The sequence below is a fragment of the Coregonus clupeaformis genome, chromosome 11 (genome assembly GCF_020615455.1).
Source record: "Coregonus clupeaformis isolate EN_2021a chromosome 11, ASM2061545v1, whole genome shotgun sequence".
Taxonomy (NCBI): domain Eukaryota; kingdom Metazoa; phylum Chordata; class Actinopteri; order Salmoniformes; family Salmonidae; genus Coregonus; species Coregonus clupeaformis.
This window is the reverse complement of record NC_059202.1, coordinates 24,219,029-24,240,350: the sequence shown is the minus strand read 5'-3', so window position 1 is coordinate 24,240,350 and position 21,322 is coordinate 24,219,029. Positions and strand designations below refer to the sequence as shown.

General features: G+C 42.1%; 1 protein-coding gene across 2 annotated transcripts in view; it reads left to right on the top strand.

Annotated features, from left to right (window-relative positions):
* The window catches only part of LOC121576564 (choline transporter-like protein 5-B), a 65,779-nt gene extending 50,127 nt beyond the window's left edge, over positions 1-15,652 (top strand). For both annotated transcript variants that reach the window (XM_041889800.2, XM_041889798.2), the window contains 14 exons: positions 6,171-6,254; positions 6,372-6,484; positions 7,177-7,314; positions 8,610-8,709; positions 8,870-8,962; positions 9,222-9,309; positions 9,670-9,932; positions 11,387-11,481; positions 11,588-11,691; positions 11,869-11,942; positions 12,089-12,159; positions 12,416-12,504; positions 13,146-13,230; positions 13,933-15,652. In XM_041889800.2, the coding sequence (XP_041745734.1) occupies positions 6,171-6,254; positions 6,372-6,484; positions 7,177-7,314; positions 8,610-8,709; positions 8,870-8,962; positions 9,222-9,309; positions 9,670-9,932; positions 11,387-11,481; positions 11,588-11,691; positions 11,869-11,942; positions 12,089-12,159; positions 12,416-12,504; positions 13,146-13,230; positions 13,933-14,045 (1,510 nt within the window). In that variant the 3' untranslated portion in view covers positions 14,046-15,652. The remainder of the gene's footprint in view (positions 1-6,170; positions 6,255-6,371; positions 6,485-7,176; positions 7,315-8,609; positions 8,710-8,869; positions 8,963-9,221; positions 9,310-9,669; positions 9,933-11,386; positions 11,482-11,587; positions 11,692-11,868; positions 11,943-12,088; positions 12,160-12,415; positions 12,505-13,145; positions 13,231-13,932) is intronic.
* Positions 15,653-21,322: the final 5,670 nt, after the last annotated feature.

Sequence of the window (21,322 nt, the reverse complement as noted above, 5' to 3'; positions counted from 1 at the left end):
TTGTCATTATGGGTTATTGTGTGTAGATTGATGAGGAAAATAAATAATTTAATCTGTTTTAGAATAAGGATGTAACGTAACAAAATGTGGAAATAGTCAAGGGGTCTGAATACTTTCCGAAGGCATATATAACAGGACAATTAGAAATGCCAGATGGGCTCATTTATTTTACTTGATCACTATTAAATCAGAATAATTAGAGACTGCTCTTCTCGACCATTGATGGCCTGTTAATCCTACCCCCGCAAAACTACAGTATGTGAACTTTCCTCCACATCTAAATGTGATGAGTTTGCGGAATATTTCAGAACATTAGGCTGGGTATCAGTCAAGCAAGACCTGATGAGAAGTTTGATATGTGCCTTAGCCTACTACGCAAAGGCACTATGGATTTATTTTCCCTGGTTGACACAGACATGCTCAGGAAAGTGATATCACAATTTAAGCCCTCTTGATCCTATCCCCACCACCTTCTACAAAACAGTTTTTAATTGCATATCTGAAGAAGTGCAGGCTATTGTTAATCACTCCCTGTTTACATGCACTTTCCCCACTGCACTAAAAACTGCTATTGTGAAACCCCTTCTGAAGAAAGGTAATCTAGATTCTTCAGCTTTTAGCAATTTTCGGCCAATCTCCAACATTCCTTTATTAAGCAAAATTCTGGAGAAATTGGTGTTCAAACAGCTAAAATATTTTTTTAGTGCCAACTGTATATTAGAAAAATTCCAATCTGGTTTTCGTGCCCACCACAGGACAGAGACAGCCTTAGTTAAAGTGGTAAATGATCTTAGAGCCAACACAGATGCCAAGCAGCTCTCTGTCCTTGTACTCTTAGATTTAACATTTACATTACATTACATTTACGTCATTTAGCAGACGCTCTTATCCAGAGCAACTTACAAATTGGTGCATTAACCTTATGATAGCCAGTGGGACAACCATTTTACAATTTTTTTAAATATATTTTTATACTTTTTTAAATTTTTACAGTATATTTTTTATTTTCATTTGTTTTATATATATATATATATATTTTTTTTTATTTAAGTTCTGCATTCAACACTGTTGACCATGATGTCCTTCTGGACAGACTGGAGAGGTGGGTTGGCCTCTCCGGTCCAGTTCTAAATTGGTTTAGGATCTATTTAACCGGTCAAGAGTTTTTTGTCATCATTGGTGAACATAACTCAGAGAAAATACAGTGAGGGGAAAAAAGTATTTGATCCCCTGCTGATTTTGTACGTTTGCCCACTGACAAAGAAATGATCAGTCTATCATTTTAATTGTAGGTTTATTTGAACAGTGAGAGACAGAATAACAACAAAAAAATTCAGAAAAACACATGTCAAAAATGTTATAAATTGATTTGCATATTAATGAGGGAAATAAGTATTGCACTGGCTGCCTGTGAGTTTAATAATTACTTTTAAGATTCTTATATTGGTTTTTAAATCAATCCACAATTGTGCACCCCAATACATGTCAGACATGCTTTTAAGTTATGTACCCAGTAGGTCCCTCAGGTCCTCTGGTACTGACCTTTTAACTATCCCAAAGCCTAGAACCAAGAGGCATGGAGAGGCAGCCTTTAGTTACTATGCCCCCAGCCTGTGGAATAGCCTGCCAGAGAACCTGAGGGGGGCCGAAACTGTGGATATATTTAAAATAGATCTTAAAACACCTAAAACAATATTTTTAGCTTTGCATTTCCTCAGGGTACTTTTTAGTTGTTCAGTTTGTATCATTATTTTGTCTTTTAACTTATGTTTGTTGTGTAGTAAATATTTCAGCTTTTATTTTCATAGTTTTTTCATAGTTTTTTTCTGTAAATCACATTGCGTTGCATTCCATGTCTGAAATGTGCTGTATATATAAAGCTTGATTTGATTTGATAGTTGGAATTTCTGTCCAAGTAAGTCCTGCTCTCCTCAACGTCCCTTTGTTGTCGTGGAAATCCTGTCGAGGCCGAGGGAGACTGTTGTGTAAGTGCAAGACCTATTACGGGTGGTGGTATCACATGGTTGAATATTTTTGACCAGCAGACCCGAAAGATTAACGCTGCACAAATCTGTTCACTGAGGCGTCATTGATGTTTTGGATCACATTCCAATGATAAAACTGGGGGGACAAGAATGTGTCCCACCAGTCCACAGTGAAAGTTGCGCCCCTGATTGAAACTATTATATTGTCATAGGGATTCCACCCTTGAACCCAGAGTCAACTGGACAGCTATTGTAGGGTAGGAAAACTGGGCGATGAGACTCATGCCCAGTAGCGTGTGGAGTGTGGATCATTCATGCACATTGAAAGCCATCTATGTATGTCTGCATGAAAATACAACGTATGCTGTAGCTTCAGAGTACTACAGTTAAGTGACTTTCTTCATGCTTATGCATGTCAGTCTATAAAACGTTCAATACGTTTGGATTAACTGGTGGGACTGATTTAGAGGAGCAATTAAGACAGATGCAGGGTCTTGATAGTTCTGTGTCAATGAGTTGCCATCATTAGTGCATCAAATTCCATGGTTGCAGTGATTTAATCCCGTTTGCCTTTGAAACAAGGAATTGATGACCAGTTTAATGCTTTTCCTTCATTGCCAAGTTATCGCCATGCAGCAAGGAGTGGAAAGGTCTCAAACTAATTACAGTATTTCAACCTTAACCGTGACCTTCTGTAGCCCCAAGTTCACTTTCTGCAAACTAACCTGGGCTCCCGAGTGGCGCAGCGGTCTAAGGCACTGCATCTCAGTGCTTGAGGCGTCACTACAGACCCCCTGGTTCGATTCCAGGCTGTATCACAACCGGCCGTGATTGGGAGTCCCATAGGGCAGCGCACAATTGGCCCAGTGTCACGTCACCCCCTGGCTTTCATCAATGTGTTCCTTCTTTCTTATCATAATGTTTGCAAATATTTCATTTAGTAAAACTAGATAAGAGCACCCTCAGCGTCAGATTAGTGCAGTAATTAGCGTTATTACCACAGTAATTACCACAAGTTATATATAGCTCTTAGGCCTACCTCTGACTTTCATAGACTATCTGAACACAAATGGAGTTTCATAGCTGAAAATGAAGGTGGCACTTATGTCCTTGTCATGAGGTGAAACTGTTTTGAAGACAGTTTCTGACAGTGTGTTCTTTGCTTCTGACAGAGCAGGGATGATGTCCTCTAGCCTATCCCTCCCTCAGAGTCTCTGAACCAGAAATATTTATCTCCGAGCCTGAAGGCACCAGACTCAGTGGCACTTACTTTGTCTGCTGTCCTTCTGCCTTGATATTATGACTGCTCTATTGATATCCTTATTGTTGACTAGTCGTCTAATGTCATCTGCATTGTTTTGACTGGTATGCTATTGTTTTGACTGGTATGCTATTATTTTGACAGGTGTAATGCTATTGTTTTGACAGGTGTAATGCTATTGTTTTGACAGGTTTAATGCTATTGTTTTGACAGGTTTAATGTTTTTGTTATGACAGGTGTAATGATATTGTTTTGGCTGGTATGCTGCTGTTATGACAGGTGTAATGCTGTCTTTCATCTCACCCAAACGTTAAACTTTGTATGACCTCAGCCACTGTTGTTAAGGGTGACAGCTCCTCCATTTCCCATTTTAAAAATTACAGCAATTTTAAAGGCCAGTTTTTGTAATCTCTCATCTTTTCGCCTGGTGGTGAACCACTCAGGCATGGCTGGGCTCATCTCACCCTCACATGTGATTTGTCCACCCCAGTGCCTTTCCCATATTTCCCCCTGAATGTCAAGCACTTCAACAAGCTGTCCAAGGACAGAGCATTTCAGGCCAATTACACTTCCTACCACCAAACACTTCAACATAGCATCTATTATTTTGCTTTCGACTGGAGGTTTGGCCAAACTCCATCTGTTAAAGCCAGGTCTGTGGAACGCATTAGACACATTAGCACGGCACTTATGGTTTAATTAGTACTAATGACTGAGATCAGTGACTCCTTTTTCGTAACAACAAAATTACTTAAGTAAATTGTATTATGTGCTATTAAAGAGATTTTTATAGAAATATGATGGTCTAGATTAAATGAACGCCTAGAGTGAGCAGATAGAGTGAGCAGACAGAGGTTGGTCCTCGACTCAGAAGGTAATCTGCACAGCTTCAGGGGAAGGTTGGTTCTAGTCTCATGCTACTGCTGTCCACCAGTCCTTTAGAGGCTGATAATCTAGTGAGCAGAAGGATCAGGGAATACAGTGTATTCGGAATGAATTCAGACCCCTTGACTTTTTCCACATTTTATGTTACAGCCTTATTCTAAAATGGATTAAATTGTTGTTGTTTTTTCCCTCATCAATCATCACACAATACCCCATAAAGACAATGCAAAAATTTTGCTAATTTAATAATAATAAAAATAACATATTCAGACCCTTTACTCAGTACTTTGTTGAAGCACCTTTGGCAGCAATTACAGCCTCGAGTCTTCTTAGGTATGACGCTACAAGCTTGGCACACCTGTATTTGGGGAGTTTCTTCCATTCTTCTCTGCAGACCCTCTCAAGCTCTGTCAGGTTGGATGGGGAGCGTCGCTGCACAGCTATTTTCAGGTCTCTCCAGAGATGTTTGATCGGGTTAAAGTCCGGGCTTTGGCTGGGCCACTCAATGACATTCAGAGACTGGTCAGAGACCTGCGTTGTCTTGGCTGTGTACTTAGGGTTGTTGTCCTGTTTGAAGGTGAACCTTCACCCTGACTGAGGTCCTGAGCGCTCTGGAGCAGATTTTCATCAAGGATCTCTCTGTACTTTGCTCCGTTCACCTTTCCCTCCATCCTGACTAGTTTCCCAGTCCCTGCTGCTGAAAAACATATCCACAGCATGATGCTGCCACCACCATGCTTCTCCATAGGGATGGTGCCAGGTTTCCTCCAGACGTGACGCTTGGCATTCAGGCCAAATAGTTCAGTCTTGGTTTCATCAGACCAGAGAATCTTGTTTCTCATGGTCTGAGAGTCCTTTAACTCCAAGTGGGCTGTCATGTGCCTTTTACTGAGGAGTGGCTTCCGTCTGGCCACTCTACAATAAAGGCCTGATTGGTGGAGTGCTGCAGAGATGGTTGTCCTTCTGGAAGGTTCTCCCATCTCCACAGAGGAACTCTGGAGCTCTGTCAGAGTGACCATCGTGTTCTTGGTCACCTCCCTGATCAGGATTCTTCTCCCCCAATTGCTCAGTTTGGCCGGGCGTCCAGCACAGTTTAGAGTATTTTTAATACATTTTCATACATTTCTTTCTAGAAACCTGTTTTCGCTTTGTCATTATGGGGTATTGTGTGTAGATTGATAAAAATAAAAAATAAACCACTTCCATTTTAGAATAAGGCTGTAACGTGATAACATTTGGAAAAAGTCAAGGGGTCTTAATACTTTCCAAATGCACTGTACCTTGGTTCAGATATCTACTACTTAATTTATGAACAATATAACTTGTGTTTAACGTTGTCAGTTTACCAATGCAATAATGAGGAATCACAAAGCCAGTTATTTGCATGATTTTACAGAACCTCTGTAGTTACAGTGGTCCTCTGTAGCTCAGCTGGTAGAGCACGGCGCTTGTAACGCCAAGGTAGTGGGTTCGATCCCCGGGACCACCCATACACAAAAAAATGTATGCACGCATGACTGTAAGTCGCTTTGGATAAAAGCGTCTGCTAAATGGCATATTATTATATCTGATCCAAGTATGTGATTTTTGCTATCACTTCTTTCTCCAGCTTGTACATTGAACCGTTACCATACCCTGCTTGTTCATGTCGTTTTGACAGAAAGAGATGCAAGGAATAATTAATAATCCAGACCCATTTGTATGTCTTTGTCCTGTTCTAATCAGAAGATGCATTGTTGTAGAGTAGTAACCTGCTGCTTCCTAGCACTTTGATAACGCTGATGTTGACTTGTGACATTTTATAAGGGAGGCCTGCCTACAACCTGTACTGTCTCCCAGGGTTGTACAGCCCCCTCATAAGCTGTGTGTACAAGCGAGTCACTGTAACACAACACAGGTCAGTATAGGCCAATGTTTCTCCCTCTCTCTCTTTCTCCCTTCATCTCCATCTCTCTCTCTCTTTCTATCTACCTTTTTTTTTTACCCACAATTCTCCTTACCCCACTATCTATCCCACTCCCATTCTTCCTCTGTCACAGTGGCATTACCAGTCTGCTAGATGCCAAGGAGGTTGGCATGAAGATCTTTGAGGATTACGCCAGCTCCTGGTACTGGATTTTAATGTAAGACACGCATTTCTGTGCGTCTGTTTGCCTGTGAGGGAGTGCGTGTGTGTGTGCCATATGTGTGTTTTACTGTGGTTTTCACTCTGACATAAAGGTGTGTTTGTGTGTTTCTAGAGGTCTGGTGATAACCATGGTGGTCAGCCTGGCTTTTATCCTGCTGCTACGGTTCACAGCCGGAGTTCTCCTGTGGCTCATCATCTTTGGAGTCATCGCTGTGGTGGGCTATGGTTAGTAATACAATACAATACAGTACACTCTCTGCTGCTACTCTCTGTTTATTATCTATGCATAGTCACTTTACCTCTACCTACATGTACATATTACCTCAATTACCTCGACTAACCTGTGCCCCCGCACATTGACTCTGTACCGGTACCCCCTGTATATAGCCTCACTACTGTTATTTTACTGCTGCTCTTTAATTATTATTATTTTTTATATATATTTTTTTTACTTATCTATTTTTTACTTAACACTCATTTTTCTTAAAACTGCATTGTTGGTTAAGGGCTCGTAAGTAAGCATTTCACTGTAAGGTCTACACCTGTTGTATTCGGCGCATGTGACAAATAACATTCAATTTGATTTGATTTAATCAACAGCAACTTTAGCTTCAGTAAAAGAGCCTAATGCCGTCTTTAGTCTGAGTACAGTACCCACACTCCACCAGCCCATACTGTACTTAAGGTAAACATACCGCTACTGTATATAGATTTGTGGGAGACAGTGTCCACATCTTTTAACATCCAACTGTCACCAACACCTCTGTTGTCATAGCAAACCAAATATAGCAGATATACAGGAACTGTATCATAACTTCTCACATCTCTCTCTTTTCTCTCTCCTCTCTCTTCTCTCTCTCTCTGCCTCTCTCTTTCTCTTCTCTCTCTTTCTCTCTCTCTATCGCTCTCTCTCTCAGGGATCTGGCACTGCTACTGGGAGTTCAGTACACTGAGAGGGAATCCACACAGTGATGGTGATGTAGCCATCTCTGACATGGGCTTTCAGACGGACTTCAGGGTTTACCTGCAGCTCAGTCAGACCTGGCTCATCTTGAGTGAGTGACCATATCCACTACCCCCTATTATCTCAGTCAGACCTGGCTCATCTTGAGTGAGTGACCATATCCACTACCCCCTATTAGCTCAGTCAGACCTGGCTCATCTTGAGTGAGTGACCATATCCGCTACCCCCTATTAGCTCAGTCAGACCTGGCTCATCTTGAGTGAGTGACCATATCTGCTACCCCCTATTAGCTCAGTCAGACCTGGCTCATCTTGAGTGAGTGACCATATCCACTACCCCCTATTAGCTCAGTCAGACCTGGCTCATCTTGAGTGAGTGACCATATCCACTACCCCCTATTATCTCAGTCAGACCTGGCTCATCTTGAGTGAGTGACCATATCCACTACCCCCTATTATCTCAGTCAGACCTGGCTCATCTTGAGTGAGTGACCATATCCACTACCCCCTATTAGCTCAGTCAGACCTGGCTCATCTTGAGTGAGTGACCATATCCACTACCCCCTATTAGCTCAGTCAGACCTGGCTCATCTTGAGTGAGTGACCATATCCACTACCCCCTATTATCTCAGTCAGACCTGGCTCATCTTGAGTGAGTGACCATATCCACTACCCCCTATTAGCTCAGTCAGACCTGGCTCATCTTGAGTGAGTGACCATATCCACTACCCCCTATTAGCTCAGTCAGACCTGGCTCACCTTGAGTGAGTGACCATATCCACTACCCCCTATTAGCTCAGTCAGACCTGGCTCACCTTGAGTGAGTGACCATATCCACTACCCCCTATTAGCTCAGTCAGACCTGGCTCACCTTCAGTGAGTGACCATATCCACTACCCCCTATTATCTCAGTCAGACCTGGCTCACCTTCAGTGAATGACAATTCACTGCCCCCCTATTTAAGCACAGGTGATACCAGCCTAGCGCAAGGCTGCCACAACTCAGTTGGTGCAGAGTCTCTAAGTTGCTAGGGGAAGCAGTTTGGTGCAAGACATGTCTGCTAGTTTTCTTCTTATTTGTCAATCAGCAAAATAATTAGAGCTGGGAAACCATTGGGTTTCCTGTTAACTGTATTTTATTTATTTATTTTATTTAACCTTTACTTTATCAGGGAGTCATACTGAGACCAATATCTATTTTACAGATGAGCCCTGAATTTACATAGAATACACACATCAAAATATAAATACAAAATGAAACCTGATATTGTTTAAATGAATTGGACAAACCCCAGGAGACGCTGTGGCCTGAGAGGATCGATTTTTGTCCACCTCTGCTGTAAAGGAATATAAATGTTTCTACTCAATAGTAATCATTTGTATTGCAGTGATCTCCCTATCAGTGATTGAGGCAGTCATCATAGTAATCCTGATATTCCTGAGGAGGAGAGTATGCATCGCCATCGCTCTGCTGAAGGAGGGGAGCAGGTGAGTGGCAGTCTTCTGTCAGGAGAGTAAGTCTGACCTCTTGTTGTGTCACTTCGAATGAACCCAGCGTCTGTGAGCTCGGTGTTGGAACACGAACCAAACTTTTAACTATTATTTTTTCACACTTTCTCTCCCCTCTCTTTCTCTCTCTTTTCTCCAGGGCCATTGGTTACATCATGTCCACTCTCTTCTACCCGATCATCACTTTTGTGCTGCTGTCCATCTGCATAGCATACTGGGCAGTCGTCGCTGTGTATCCTCTCTATGTTGGTTTTCTCAGCCTCGTCCTCACTGTGTGTGGACACTTTACCCATTGTAGCTACACATGTGAAGCATCCTGAACTGTCATCAATGGCATCATAGAGATAAAGACTGGAATTGAATTGAACCTGATGAAACTGCTGAACCCTTAGTGGAAATCCCAATGTAGATGGCTCATAGGCAGGTACACATTTTGTTACTTATCACTGCTTCCATTCTTCTGTGTTGCCCTTGACTGGTTTTGCCCTCAGCTTCTTAGCGTCATCTGGCGATGCTGTCTACAAGGTCATGTCGACGCAGGACAAATGCATGTATGCCAACCTCACCTGTGATCCAGAGGTTGGCTTTTCTCTCTACTGTCTTCCTCATTGTCACGTTGACGTTATTGCTGTATTGCAAACTCCTAGAATACTGTATGTTATTGGCCTTGAAACCCTGAGTTGGAGCAGCTTATTGAAATTCTGCTCAGTGTGCATGGCAGCAGTGCACATCATACAGCTTTGAATAGCTAGCCAGTGACAACATCTGTGAACTCTGGCTACATTTGGTCTTTCATGACTAATTAAATCTGAAATGGTACCCTATTCCCAATATGGAGAATAGGGTACCATAGTAAACTCTGGCCAGAGGTAATGCACTGTATAGGGAATAGGGTGCCATTTCCTTCTAACCCAATAACTTTCCACTCTCTCTCCCCAGACGTTCAGTCAGACCAACGTGACCACGGTGTGCCCGGGCTCCCAGTGCACCTTTGCCTTCTACGGCGGCGAGAGCCTCTACCACCACTACATCTTTGTGCTGCAGCTGTGCAACCTGCTGGTGTTCCTGTGGCTGGTCAACTTCACCATCGCCCTGGGACAGTGCACCCTGGCTGGGGCCTTCGCTTCCTACTACTGGGCCCTGAAGAAGCCCCAAGATATACCATCATGCCCCCTGTTCTCCTCCTTTAGCAGGGCTGTACGGTAGGCTGACTCAGTCATATGGGGTTTTAACGCATAGGGAAGATGACGATGGTGTTGAGTTGTACACTGAACAAAAATATAAACGTAACATGAAAAGTGTTGGTCCCATGTTTCATGAGCTGAAATAAAAGATCCCAGATATGTTCCATACGCACAAAAAGTGTATTTATCTCGAATTTTGTGCATACATTTGTTTACATCCCTGTTAGTGAGCATTTCTCGTTTGCTAAAATAATCCATCCACCTGACAGGTGTGGCATATCATTAAGCTGATTAAACAGCATGATAAAGCACGATAAAAGGCCACTCTAAAATGTGCAGTTTTGTCACACAACACAATGCCACAGATGTCTCAAGTTTTGAGGGAGCGTGCAATTGGCATGCTGACTGCAGGAATGTCCACCAGAGCTGTTGCCAGAGAATTGAATGTTCATTTCTCTACCTTAAGCTGCCTCCAACGTGAATTTGAATTTGGCAGTACGTCCAACTGGCCTCACAACCGCAGACCACGTGTATGGCGTTGTGTGGGTGAGCGGTTTGTTGATTTCAACGTTGTGAACAGAGTGCCCCATGGTGGCAGTGGTGTTATGGTATGGGCAGGCATAAGCTACAGACAGCGAACACAATTGCATTTTATCGGTGGCAATTTGAATGCACAGAGATACCGTGATGAGGTCCTGAGGCCCATTATCGTGCTATTCATCCACCGCCATCACCTCATGTTTCAGCATGGTAATGCACTGCCCCATGTCGCAAGGATCTGTACACAATTCCTGGAAGTTGAAAATGTCCCAGTTCTTCCATGCCCTGCATACTCACCAGACATGTCACCCATTGAGCATGTTTGGGATGCTCTGGATCGATGTGTACGACAGCGTGTTCCAGTTCCCGCCAATATCCAGCGACTTCACACAGCCATTGAAGTGGTGTAGGATAACATTCCACAGGCCACAATCAACAGCCTGATCAACTCTATGCGAAGGAGATGTGTCGCGCTGCATGAGGCAAATGGTGTTCACACCAGATACTGACTGGTTTTCTGATCCACGCCCCTGCCTTTTTTTAAGGTATCTGTGACCAACAGATGCATATCTGTATTCCCAGTCATGTGAAATCCATAGATTAGGGCCTAATTTATTTATTTCAATTGACTGATTTCCTCAGTAAAATCTTTGAAATTGTTGCATATTGCATTTGTATTTTTGTTCAATATAGTTTATAATGGCACATCTTGCTTAGAGAGTAATCCTAGTACTGCACTATAAAGCTATTTCAGATTCTCCATTAAGCATGCCTTTAAGTCCAGGACTAGACATAATCTGTGTCCAGGAAACTGGTCCTAAGTGTGTTGTGGTGTTTACACCAATGATGGGAAGGGGAAGTGTGTGTGTGTGTATAGTGGATGTATAAGCTATATTTTTAATTGGTAATACAGTGTATTATGTATCTCCCAGGTACCACACAGGCTCTCTGGCGTTTGGCTCTCTGATCCTGGCCTTAGTGCAGATGTTCCGCATCGTTCTAGAGTATCTGGATCACAAACTCAAAGGTGGGTTTTCTGCTCGTACTAAACCCACTGGCTTTTATATGTTTACGTACAGTACTGTATATTTATATGCCATCTTTTCATGAAGATGATCATCATGTATTTTCAGGTGCTCACAATGCTTTTGCCCGCTTCCTGATTTGCTGTCTCAAATGCTGCTTCTGGTGCCTGGAACATTTCATCAAGTTCATGAACAGGAATGCCTACATCATGGTGAGTCTGGGTAGTTTCAGTCAAAATATCTTTCAATACCATCCATCCAGTACCTTTGAGTCATTTCAGTAGTTAGCACACCGATTACTGTTGTGATCAGGCTATTTGATAACCATCTCACAGAAAGTGTTGGAATCGTGAATAACATGGTCTTACTTTTTGAATTTCTCACCCTAGATTGCGATATATGGAAAGAGCTTCTGCACTTCGGCCAAGGATGCTTTCTTCCTGCTGATGAGGAACGTAGTAAGGTAAGGCAAAGTCTTTGTATCGGATCGTTTGATTGTCTGTCCTTCAGACAGTTTTTGTGTCTGTCTGTCTGACTGTCTGTCATGGGTGGTGACTGTTTCTCTCTGGGCCTCTGGGCTTCTCCTCCAATGAGTTGTCTCCTCTGTAGGGTGGCAGTGCTGGATAAGGTGACAGACTTTCTGCTCCTCTTGGGAAAAGTGCTTATTTCAGGGAGTGTTGGTGAGTTCCCTTTCCCACACACTGGTGATAATCCTGTTGTATGTTTAACTACGAGGGCTGAAGTTAAAATTACTCAATGCATGAACAAGACTAAACAAACAACACAAACACGGGAAAATAGTCCTCCAGAACCCTCGACAGATGCGTTCTCTATAAAGACAATGTCCATAGATACTATGTTACACCAATTGTACATTTGTCAGTGTATGCTCAAGTTGTTATTTTGTTATTAAGGTGTCTGATTTTTTTCCCCCAGGTGTTCTAGCATTCTTCTTCTTCACCCGTAAGATTCCATTTATTCAAGAGGAGGTGCCATCACTAAATTACTACTGGGTCCCCCTACTGGTAAGAAATAGACTTACATCATATGAGTCAGCATTGCTTGTTAATAAATGCGCCCACCTACGTAGGTTCTGTTTGCTTCTAGCCGAGTTCGGCTAGGCGAAGCGACGTCTGTGCTCTCATACTCCATAAAGACCTTTGCTTGAAAAACTTGAAAAAAACTGCAATATTACTATTGTTTGTCCCTTGTTGAGCCACCGTAGCAACAACATAGCCAGATTTACTTCCTCAAAATAGTCTGAATTAATCTAAGATAAATCAAGAAATCTGTCATACATTTTTTAGTTTTTGCCGAGGAGGTCTTAGTCGCACAATTGTACATCTAGCTAAGATGTTTGGTGCAGTATTTCTGAAGTGAAAAAATGTGCAGGAAAACTAGTCATCTCTCGTTGAATGACAACAAACACTTCATGTTCCCATTCCTACTAGGAGTAGTACTATTGACTATTGACCAATCAACTTAACTTCGACTTGCCTCAAGAAAAAATGTGTGCACGAACAGCTGAAAAAAAAACTTACCGAAGACCAAAAAGATCAAAAACGTCATGAAATGTAGTGATAATATATGCGCAAACTGTTTCGACTGGGAAGCCTGTGGTAAGCTTTAGTGTGCTTACTGACTTGGACTCTTCTGTCATTGTCAGACGGTGATATTTGGATCCTACCTGATCGCCCATGGCTTCTTCAACGTCTATGCTATGTGTGTGGACACCTTATTCCTTTGTTTCTGTAAGTACACCATTCATCTCTTTAAATACAGCCCAGGCTGGGGTGTGAGGGTGTTTATATGATACACAGTGAGTACACTACAGGGTTTGTGTTGGAACTGACAGCAGCTTTGTGAGCGAATTAAATGGTTTTCCATTATTTCATCATGTGACTCTCTATTATATAATTAGCTATGTATGTTTTTTTGTGCATAAGACAGAAAAAGGTTATTGCGCTGGGTGATTTATTTATTTTTTACACTACTGTCATTGTTTTGCTAATTAAATCATTTAATTTCTATTGCATGTTCTTGCAGTGAAGACTATGAAAATATTAGAATTGTATAGGGCCTGTGCTTTATGCATTACATTTGTCAAACCTTACCTCCACTGCACACTAATCACTGAACCAGATGGCTATAATGCACTGACCATTTTGGCTGACTGAAACCAATATCAACTTTTTTTCCTAATTCCTTTCCCTGCTTGACTTTCTAAATCGTTTGACTCTAACTCCTCTCTTTCTCTCTCTGCTTTCCTACCTACACATTTTCTCCTCCTCCTCCTTGTCTCCTCCTCTCCTCCTCTTCTCATCCTCCTCCTCCCCCTCCTTGTCTCCTCCTCCTCCTCTCCTCCTCCTCCTCCTCCCCCTCCTCGTCTCCTCCTCCTCCTCTTCTCCTCCTCCTCTGTGGCAATGCTTCCTCTTCCGTTGGTCCTGGTTCAGGTGAAGACCTGGAGAGGAACGACGGCTCGCCCCTCAAGCCCTTCTACATGTCCCCTCAACTGCACAGGATCCTCCGCAGAGAGCAGGGCTCCAAGCTCTACGCTGCCTCCTGAGAAGCCACAACACTGAACCTCTTTCCCCTGATAGGCCACAACACTGAACCTCTTTCTCCTGATAGGCCAGAACACTGAACCTCTGTCTCCTGACAGGCCAGAACACTGAACCTCTGCCTCCTGATATGCCAGAACACTGAACCTCTGTCTCCTGATAGGCCAACACACTGAACCTCTGTCTCCTGATAGGCCAGCACACTGAACCTCTGTCTCCTGATAGCCAGAATGCTGACACACTGAAGCACTGACCCATTCACCGTCTGTGTGTGGGAGTGATTGTGGTCTGGAGGATACTAGATCAGGGCCTTATGGCTGGGCTGGACTCATGAATGGAGGTGACCTGACTGGTCCAGGACTGACCAGGAAAGCCTTGGCAGGACCCAAGAGGGTGGTGAATGTGGGCGGGGTTTAGAAAGAGGCGGAGCTCTATTCAACTTCCTCCCTCTCACCGCCGCTGATACTTCTGATATTTGCCTTTTTTTCTCTGCCGTGCTTCTGTCCGTTTCTCTGCCGTGCCGACACTCTGCTGACCTCTGCCTTACTTAGAGAGCGCTGCAGCAGCCATTAGCCCCATACACTGCAAGAGGCACACACACTGCAGAAGGAGATCTGTGTTTCGGATGCAATTGGTGAACTTTTGAAGATGGTAAAAAAAAAAAAAACATTCTGGAGTTGTGGGGTGATGCAGGGCAAGGTCGCCCCCTTGTGACACTACTGTGTTTGTGCAATGGTTCCATGTACTGTAATGTAAGGTCATGTGTACGGTGAGGTTGCCCTTCGTCACTGATCTTGGGTCAGCTTAGCATTTTCCTCAACCATGGTTAAGGTTAGGATTGGGGGAGGGGAAGCTGATCCTAGATCTGTACCTAGGGGAAACTTCACCCCAGAGCTATTTTTAGGCGCTCTCATATGTGGGAAAATAACCCTGAGGTGACTTTTCTGTCTAGCATGATTATTTTAATGGCTGTTTAGGCTTAACATTGTTTGAAGAGGCACCTTTAGTCCACCATATTTATTGACACTGTTACAGACACTGTTACAGAGTCCAGGGCACAAGCACACTGCTCCAAACTTAACGTGCAATGCTACAGATAGATAAACTGAACACACTCCTAAATTCAGACATTTGAAGGATGTTTTGGTTTTACACTGTAAGGTGTAACACTGGATATTGGTTTTACACTGGATATACTGTAAGTGACAGTTCTAATGTAGGCTGAGGGAGGTCAAGACTTCTGAACACATTTTATGCTTATGGTGAATGATTTGAATGGACCCTGACACCTTTCAGGGATTCCGACTGCAGTTGCTAGTAAATGTGCCTAGTTCTACATGGAGAAATATTCCTATTGATTGTTGTGTGGTTTTACGATTTTATGCTGAGAACCTTTGAAATACCGTTTATAAAAGGATGTTAAAGCCATTTTTGGTATTTTTATATGGAATAGTGCAGACGTGCAGTAGTGCTGTTTTTAATACTAGGTACTGTAACACACATCTGTTTGCAGGATATTTAATGTTTTTGTACAGGATAACTCTTTTTGTATCGATGACTCCATGAACATGTGAAATCTTTTTTTGAAATAAATGTGAATGGTTTCATTATAGCACATTTTCTAGGCAATTCATATCTAATTTGTATATTTTATTTGTATATCTTATTTAAGGGTTGATGACATTTAAGTTGACCGTTGGTTTGGGGTATTATAGTTTTTGGGGTAGGCCTGTTGTCAAACAGTGGGTTTGAGGAAATCAAAGGTGGCTTGGTTGTGATCAAGAGGGCTTTTATGAAACAGTGATTTGAGGGTAAGTATCTAACATTGGGTTTGGTATTTCAAATGGATTTGAAGGAATTTACAATAACAGTGAGTTTGGGGTATATGACTGTGTTTGAGAATGTTTTATATTGTTCTAATTCTATACTGTTATTTGAATATTCCCCATGTAATGTTAATGGGGCGCTGCCACTGATGCCATAGAATGTTGTAGTGTCATGTAAATGCAACATAATGCAGAAACCGCAATGGCCCAACTCTCTAAACACATGGGGGTACGCAACAGAGTTTCTGTGGTATGTGACTGGCTATGTGTTTCTGTCCCCAGTGGTGGATCTGGAGGTGAACAACGGCTCTGCAGCCAGTTCAATCTACATGAGCAGCATCCTGAGACACAACCTCAACAAGAAGACCAACAAGAGGAGGAGAGAAGAGAGGAGAAGAGAGGAACGGATACAGGGTGACTGGAGGAGTACGGATAGACAGAGGAGAAGAGAGGAACGGATACAGGGTGACTGGAGGAGTACGGATAGACAGAGGCAGGAAAGGTGAAGGTGATAGGGAAGACACCAGTGCATGATCAAGTAGAGATGGAGGACAATACTAATCCGGGTCCATATTGCTCCTGATGCCATTGTTATTATGCGTTTTGGACATAATAATATGGGAATTTTCATATCTTGCCATACAGTACTTGATGTACTAACAAACCATCACCTTAAAGAGATTCTCCGGTACTTTTGTATACTTTTTAGACAGTAGTTCTGAAAGTAGCGTTCACGAGCCAAAGGTGGTCCGCAAAAGAATTGGCATATAAATGGCATATATTATCATAAATGGCATATATTATTATATTATAAAAATTGTGAACTACGTCACGTGTGCAGATTTGTGCACCACGTCATTGCTATCTCTCTGCTCTGCTGTGGGTGCATGATGAGCCTCTTGCTAACAGTCACTCATATGGCGAGGGGCTGAAGCTCATTTGTTGAACTCCACTTGCTAGGGGGCTGGCCCACGTGGGGGAAAAGGGCGCAGCACAGCTTCCAGAAAAACTGTCAAACTAGGGATTTTGTGGATAACTGAGCATAAACAGTAATTAGGCTCATATATTATGCATGTATTCAGATTGACACATTCAGCCCAAAGCAGGAGGTTTAAAAAATACTTAGTAGTTGCCAAAGTTCCAGAGCATGTCTTTAAATGCACAATGTCATACCAATGACAACAGTATGGTTAGCATAACTGTGGCCAAATCATGCGTTTAAAGGCAACTGCAAGACATTGTTGATTTTGCCAATGTACTGTACAGCACTTACTTGAGTGAACAATGAAGTATATATTTTTATAACAATATGTTGCTCCACATATTACCCAGCAGGCACTTGTAACTATGTATGCAGTGACTCAAACCAGCCACAAGGTGGTACTAGAAATATTCAGAAAACTCCCAAGAGGTTACACCAAGTCAGCTGATTGAACGGCTGCTCTGGTTAATACTGGACATGAAATGTCCATAGTTCCCATGTATAATTATGCTCTTCAAGCTCCTTGGAGCACTAACTTTTATTTTCTCATATTGAGAAAGCTATTTGCCATACATTGTCCATTGTGCTAATTTCTCTGTCTCAACCCTCTAACGTTTCCAATTGTGAGTATGTAATAGCCCTACAATTGAAATGTTGAGTGCCCTTCTCTATAAGCATGCTGAAAGTCTGTTGTTAATTTGTTTACAAAAAAAAAATCAAACAGTTTGCTAAGAGCTGGAAGCAAGCTGATAGGTCTGCTGTTAGAACCAGTAAAGACCACTCTTGGGTAGCGGAATTACTTTGGTTTCCCTCCAGGCCTGAGGACAAAGACTTTCCTCTAGGCTCAGATTGAAGATATGTGGTCCTCTGTAGCTCAGCTGGTAGAGCACGGCGCTTGTAACGCCAAGGTAGTGGGTTCGATCCCCGGGACCACCCATACACAAAAATGTATGCACGCATGACTGTAAGTCGCTTTGGATAAAAGCGTCTGCTAAATGGCTTATTATTATTATAATGTTAAATTCTAATATCCCTACCATCATATCTAAGCCAATATGACATCAATGTCGATGAAAATTCGCAAATCGACTTGGAGGTACACAACACACTCCTCACCTCTTGTCATGAGCCGTCCGGTCGTTACCGAGAACCACTCTCACGGATTTTTGACAGGGTCGTTGGCATTTGGGTCATCAGACAATTATTCTAGACGTCGAACTAAAACGAGGCTACAGCTTCCATAAGGTGACCGTTAGACTTAGATCCATTTGGACTGAGTAAGTTTGTAGGTGCTACAGCTTGTATTAAATTCACAATTTAACGCTCTCACGTGCAGATATCTGCCCAATAAAAAAAACTGTGCTACCTTTTTGTAGCATTTCTGACAATGCTAGCATATTTTCAGACAAATCTCAAAGTTCTAAAACTGGGTCTAGCAACTCGGTTGCTGTGCAACAGTAGCAGCTAGCTAGTAGAAGGCTAGTAACTGTAGCTAGCTAGCTTACACCGGTTGGATGAGAAGCAAATGGAAGGTAGCTAGCTAGCTAGCTAGGTATATAGGTATATTTTGCTATGGAAGGTTTTTCATATGGCTGAAGTCATCTGTGTAAACTGCTGACCTGGACACTTGCGTGTAATCAGAACACAAACAAATAAGCTAGCGAACATCCTTGGCTGCTATTATAGCCAGTTAGATACCAAACTTTGGGAAGTTTGGGAAACATCCACGCTGCTAATTTATAATACATGCACACACCAGACAGACAAGTCACCGCTATAAGATCCAGAGCAAATTCTAGCCCTTACCTTATGCATTCATTCAGTACGCTTCCTCTGTCAATGCAATTTTCTTCTTGTCAATGTGTTCCCAAAAACTTGAAATCGCCATCCACAAGTAAAAGGTAGCAGGGGTGCGGGTTGCAACATCATAATGATCATTGCTTGCTTGCGCGACCTGTGCGCAATAAATAAAAAATGCCATGCTTGCTAACTTGGTTAGCTATCTGATAAACACGATTTGATTTTTTTTTACCAAACAAGAGGAATAAACGTTCAATCTGTATTGAGTAAATGAACAAAAACAGTTTGGAATGATGAACACGTGCTGTCATCACCAGACTGTCCTTTAAAATAGAGTGTCAAGTTAATGCATGTATAATAGGGTTCGTAGCGTAATGGTTAGTGTCACCACTCTGGGATTTGAAGGTCCAGGGTTCGCCTACCAGAGGGATAATTTGACCATTAACTTTAGTTTATATTTTTTGACACCCCTTTCCCTGCGCACACACGCACGCACGGCGTGTGCTTATTGGCCCCGTGTAGCTCAGTTGGTAGAGCATGGCGCTTGCAACGCCAGGGTTGTGGGTTCGTTTCCCACGGGGGGCCAGTATGAAATAATGTATGCACTCACTAACTGTAAGTCGCTCTGGATAAGAGCGTCTGCTAAATGACTAAAATGTCAAATGTTATTAGGGGTCTCTTAAAAGAGCCTTTGGTTTCGTTGGGCATTGTTGAGTGGCAAGGGACAGGGAGTGTGACGTGTACTTGTGCGCTCGTCTTGCTACCATGGAGGAGAGAACAGTGGAAAGTCCAGCCACAGACACTGTAGACCAGCCACAGATGTGTGCTCTGACCGGAGTTGGACAGCTGTGTACAGCATTACTAAGAACATTTGTAGCTAAAGGATTTTAAAGCCCCTATCCAATGTCAGATTTGTAAATGTGTATTCTTAAAAGTGTTTTGTACTTACATCATTTAGCAGACGCTCTGGAGCGACTTACAGGAGCAATTAGGGTTAAGTGCCTTGCTTAAGGGCACATAGACAGATTTTTCACCTAGTCAGTTTGGGGATTAGAACCAGCGACCTTTCGGTTACTGACACAACGCTCTTACCCACTAAGCTACCTGCCACCAGCTACCTACTTGTTTAATGACTTTGTATTTTACTGGGGGTTTTCAGCAGTTTGTCATTTTGTCAGTGTTTGTATAATGAGTTACCAAAATGAATGTACATTTGATTGTAAATTGTATATAATAACTCACTATTGTTTACAGATAATGTAGTACTAGGCCTTTCTTCACTAAACTTTAAAGTACATTTTCATGTAAATAGTTAGAGATTATTTTGTGTATTTTTCCACAGAGCTTTCTCGATTTGTTTAACACTTTTTTGGTTACGACAAGATTCCACGTGTGTTATTTCATAGTTTTGATGTCTTCACTATTATTCTACAATGTAGAAAATAGTAAAAATAAAGAACAACCCTTGAATGAGTAGGTGTGTCCAAACCTTTGACTGGTACTGTCATATATACACTGTCATATTTAAAAAAAAAAAGACATGTATTGTTAAAATAAAGGTTTAAGGAAATACAGGCAGGCACCACGTTACTGCAAGACAAAACAGATCACTCAATCAAGCCTGATGGTGTTGTAAGTATGGAGCAAAGTTTGCTTTAATATAATACAAAAAAGCTTGAGAAGGTAATGGAATGGGGTAATGTCTTAGTGTGGGTTGGGGAGAATGCAATACATTACCTTGTATGCGGTACATATAACATTATGTCGGGGCACCCCCTCTAAGAGTATGAATGAGGTTGTTTGAGAAGGTTAGAATCCTCAGCAACCGGCCTACACATTGTTGGAAGTACAATAGACCATCATAGCTTCTGTAGTAGGTCAAAGCTGTGTGCCGGAAAACCTTGGTAGAGCATGGGTGAAGTACGCATTGTAGGGGTCATGTACATTTCCTTTCTTTTTCGGCTTTCGACCAATGCCTATGTTTCACTTAAAACAGTCTTTGGTTTTTAATCAGATAACATTTTGAATGGATTATGACAGGCTCACACTGCAATGCTTTCTTGTCACCCTATGTTGCCATGAATTAACATCCCACTTCAATGCAATGATGCCAATAAGCTATTTATGGCTATCTTAACTGTATGACCCATTGTACCAGATGAGATGACAAAAGAATATACAGTGTGTAGAGTCATTTATCTTTCTGGTACTTACTGGCCAGCTTGTTTTCATGTAATAGGGTACGTTTTCAAACATCAGATAAGACTGAGGTAAAAAAAGAGGAATCCCTCCCTGTATGGGGAGTGAGTTATTTTGGTTTACCACAGTCAACAAGTAGAGCCAAGTAAAAGCTCATGGTGAGTTAGTGTGTGCCTTAGTTTCACCTCTACCGCTCAAGGACAACGCATGGACGGATCACTAACAGCACAGTGATAAGATGCTAAAAGGCTATTGGATAGAGAATAGAATACCGATTTCATTTCAAAGATCTATGACTGATGCATACAGTATGTATACTTTAGCGCCACTCCAATTGTAGAGTCCTATCTTGGTTTTGAAATGTATAAAAAAAGATCTATGCTTTCTTTTAAAAAACATTGAGATTGTAGGAATGTTTGTGCTGTATGTGTGCATATTATTAAATTACAAATATGGTCACCTGTTAGAATAGAGA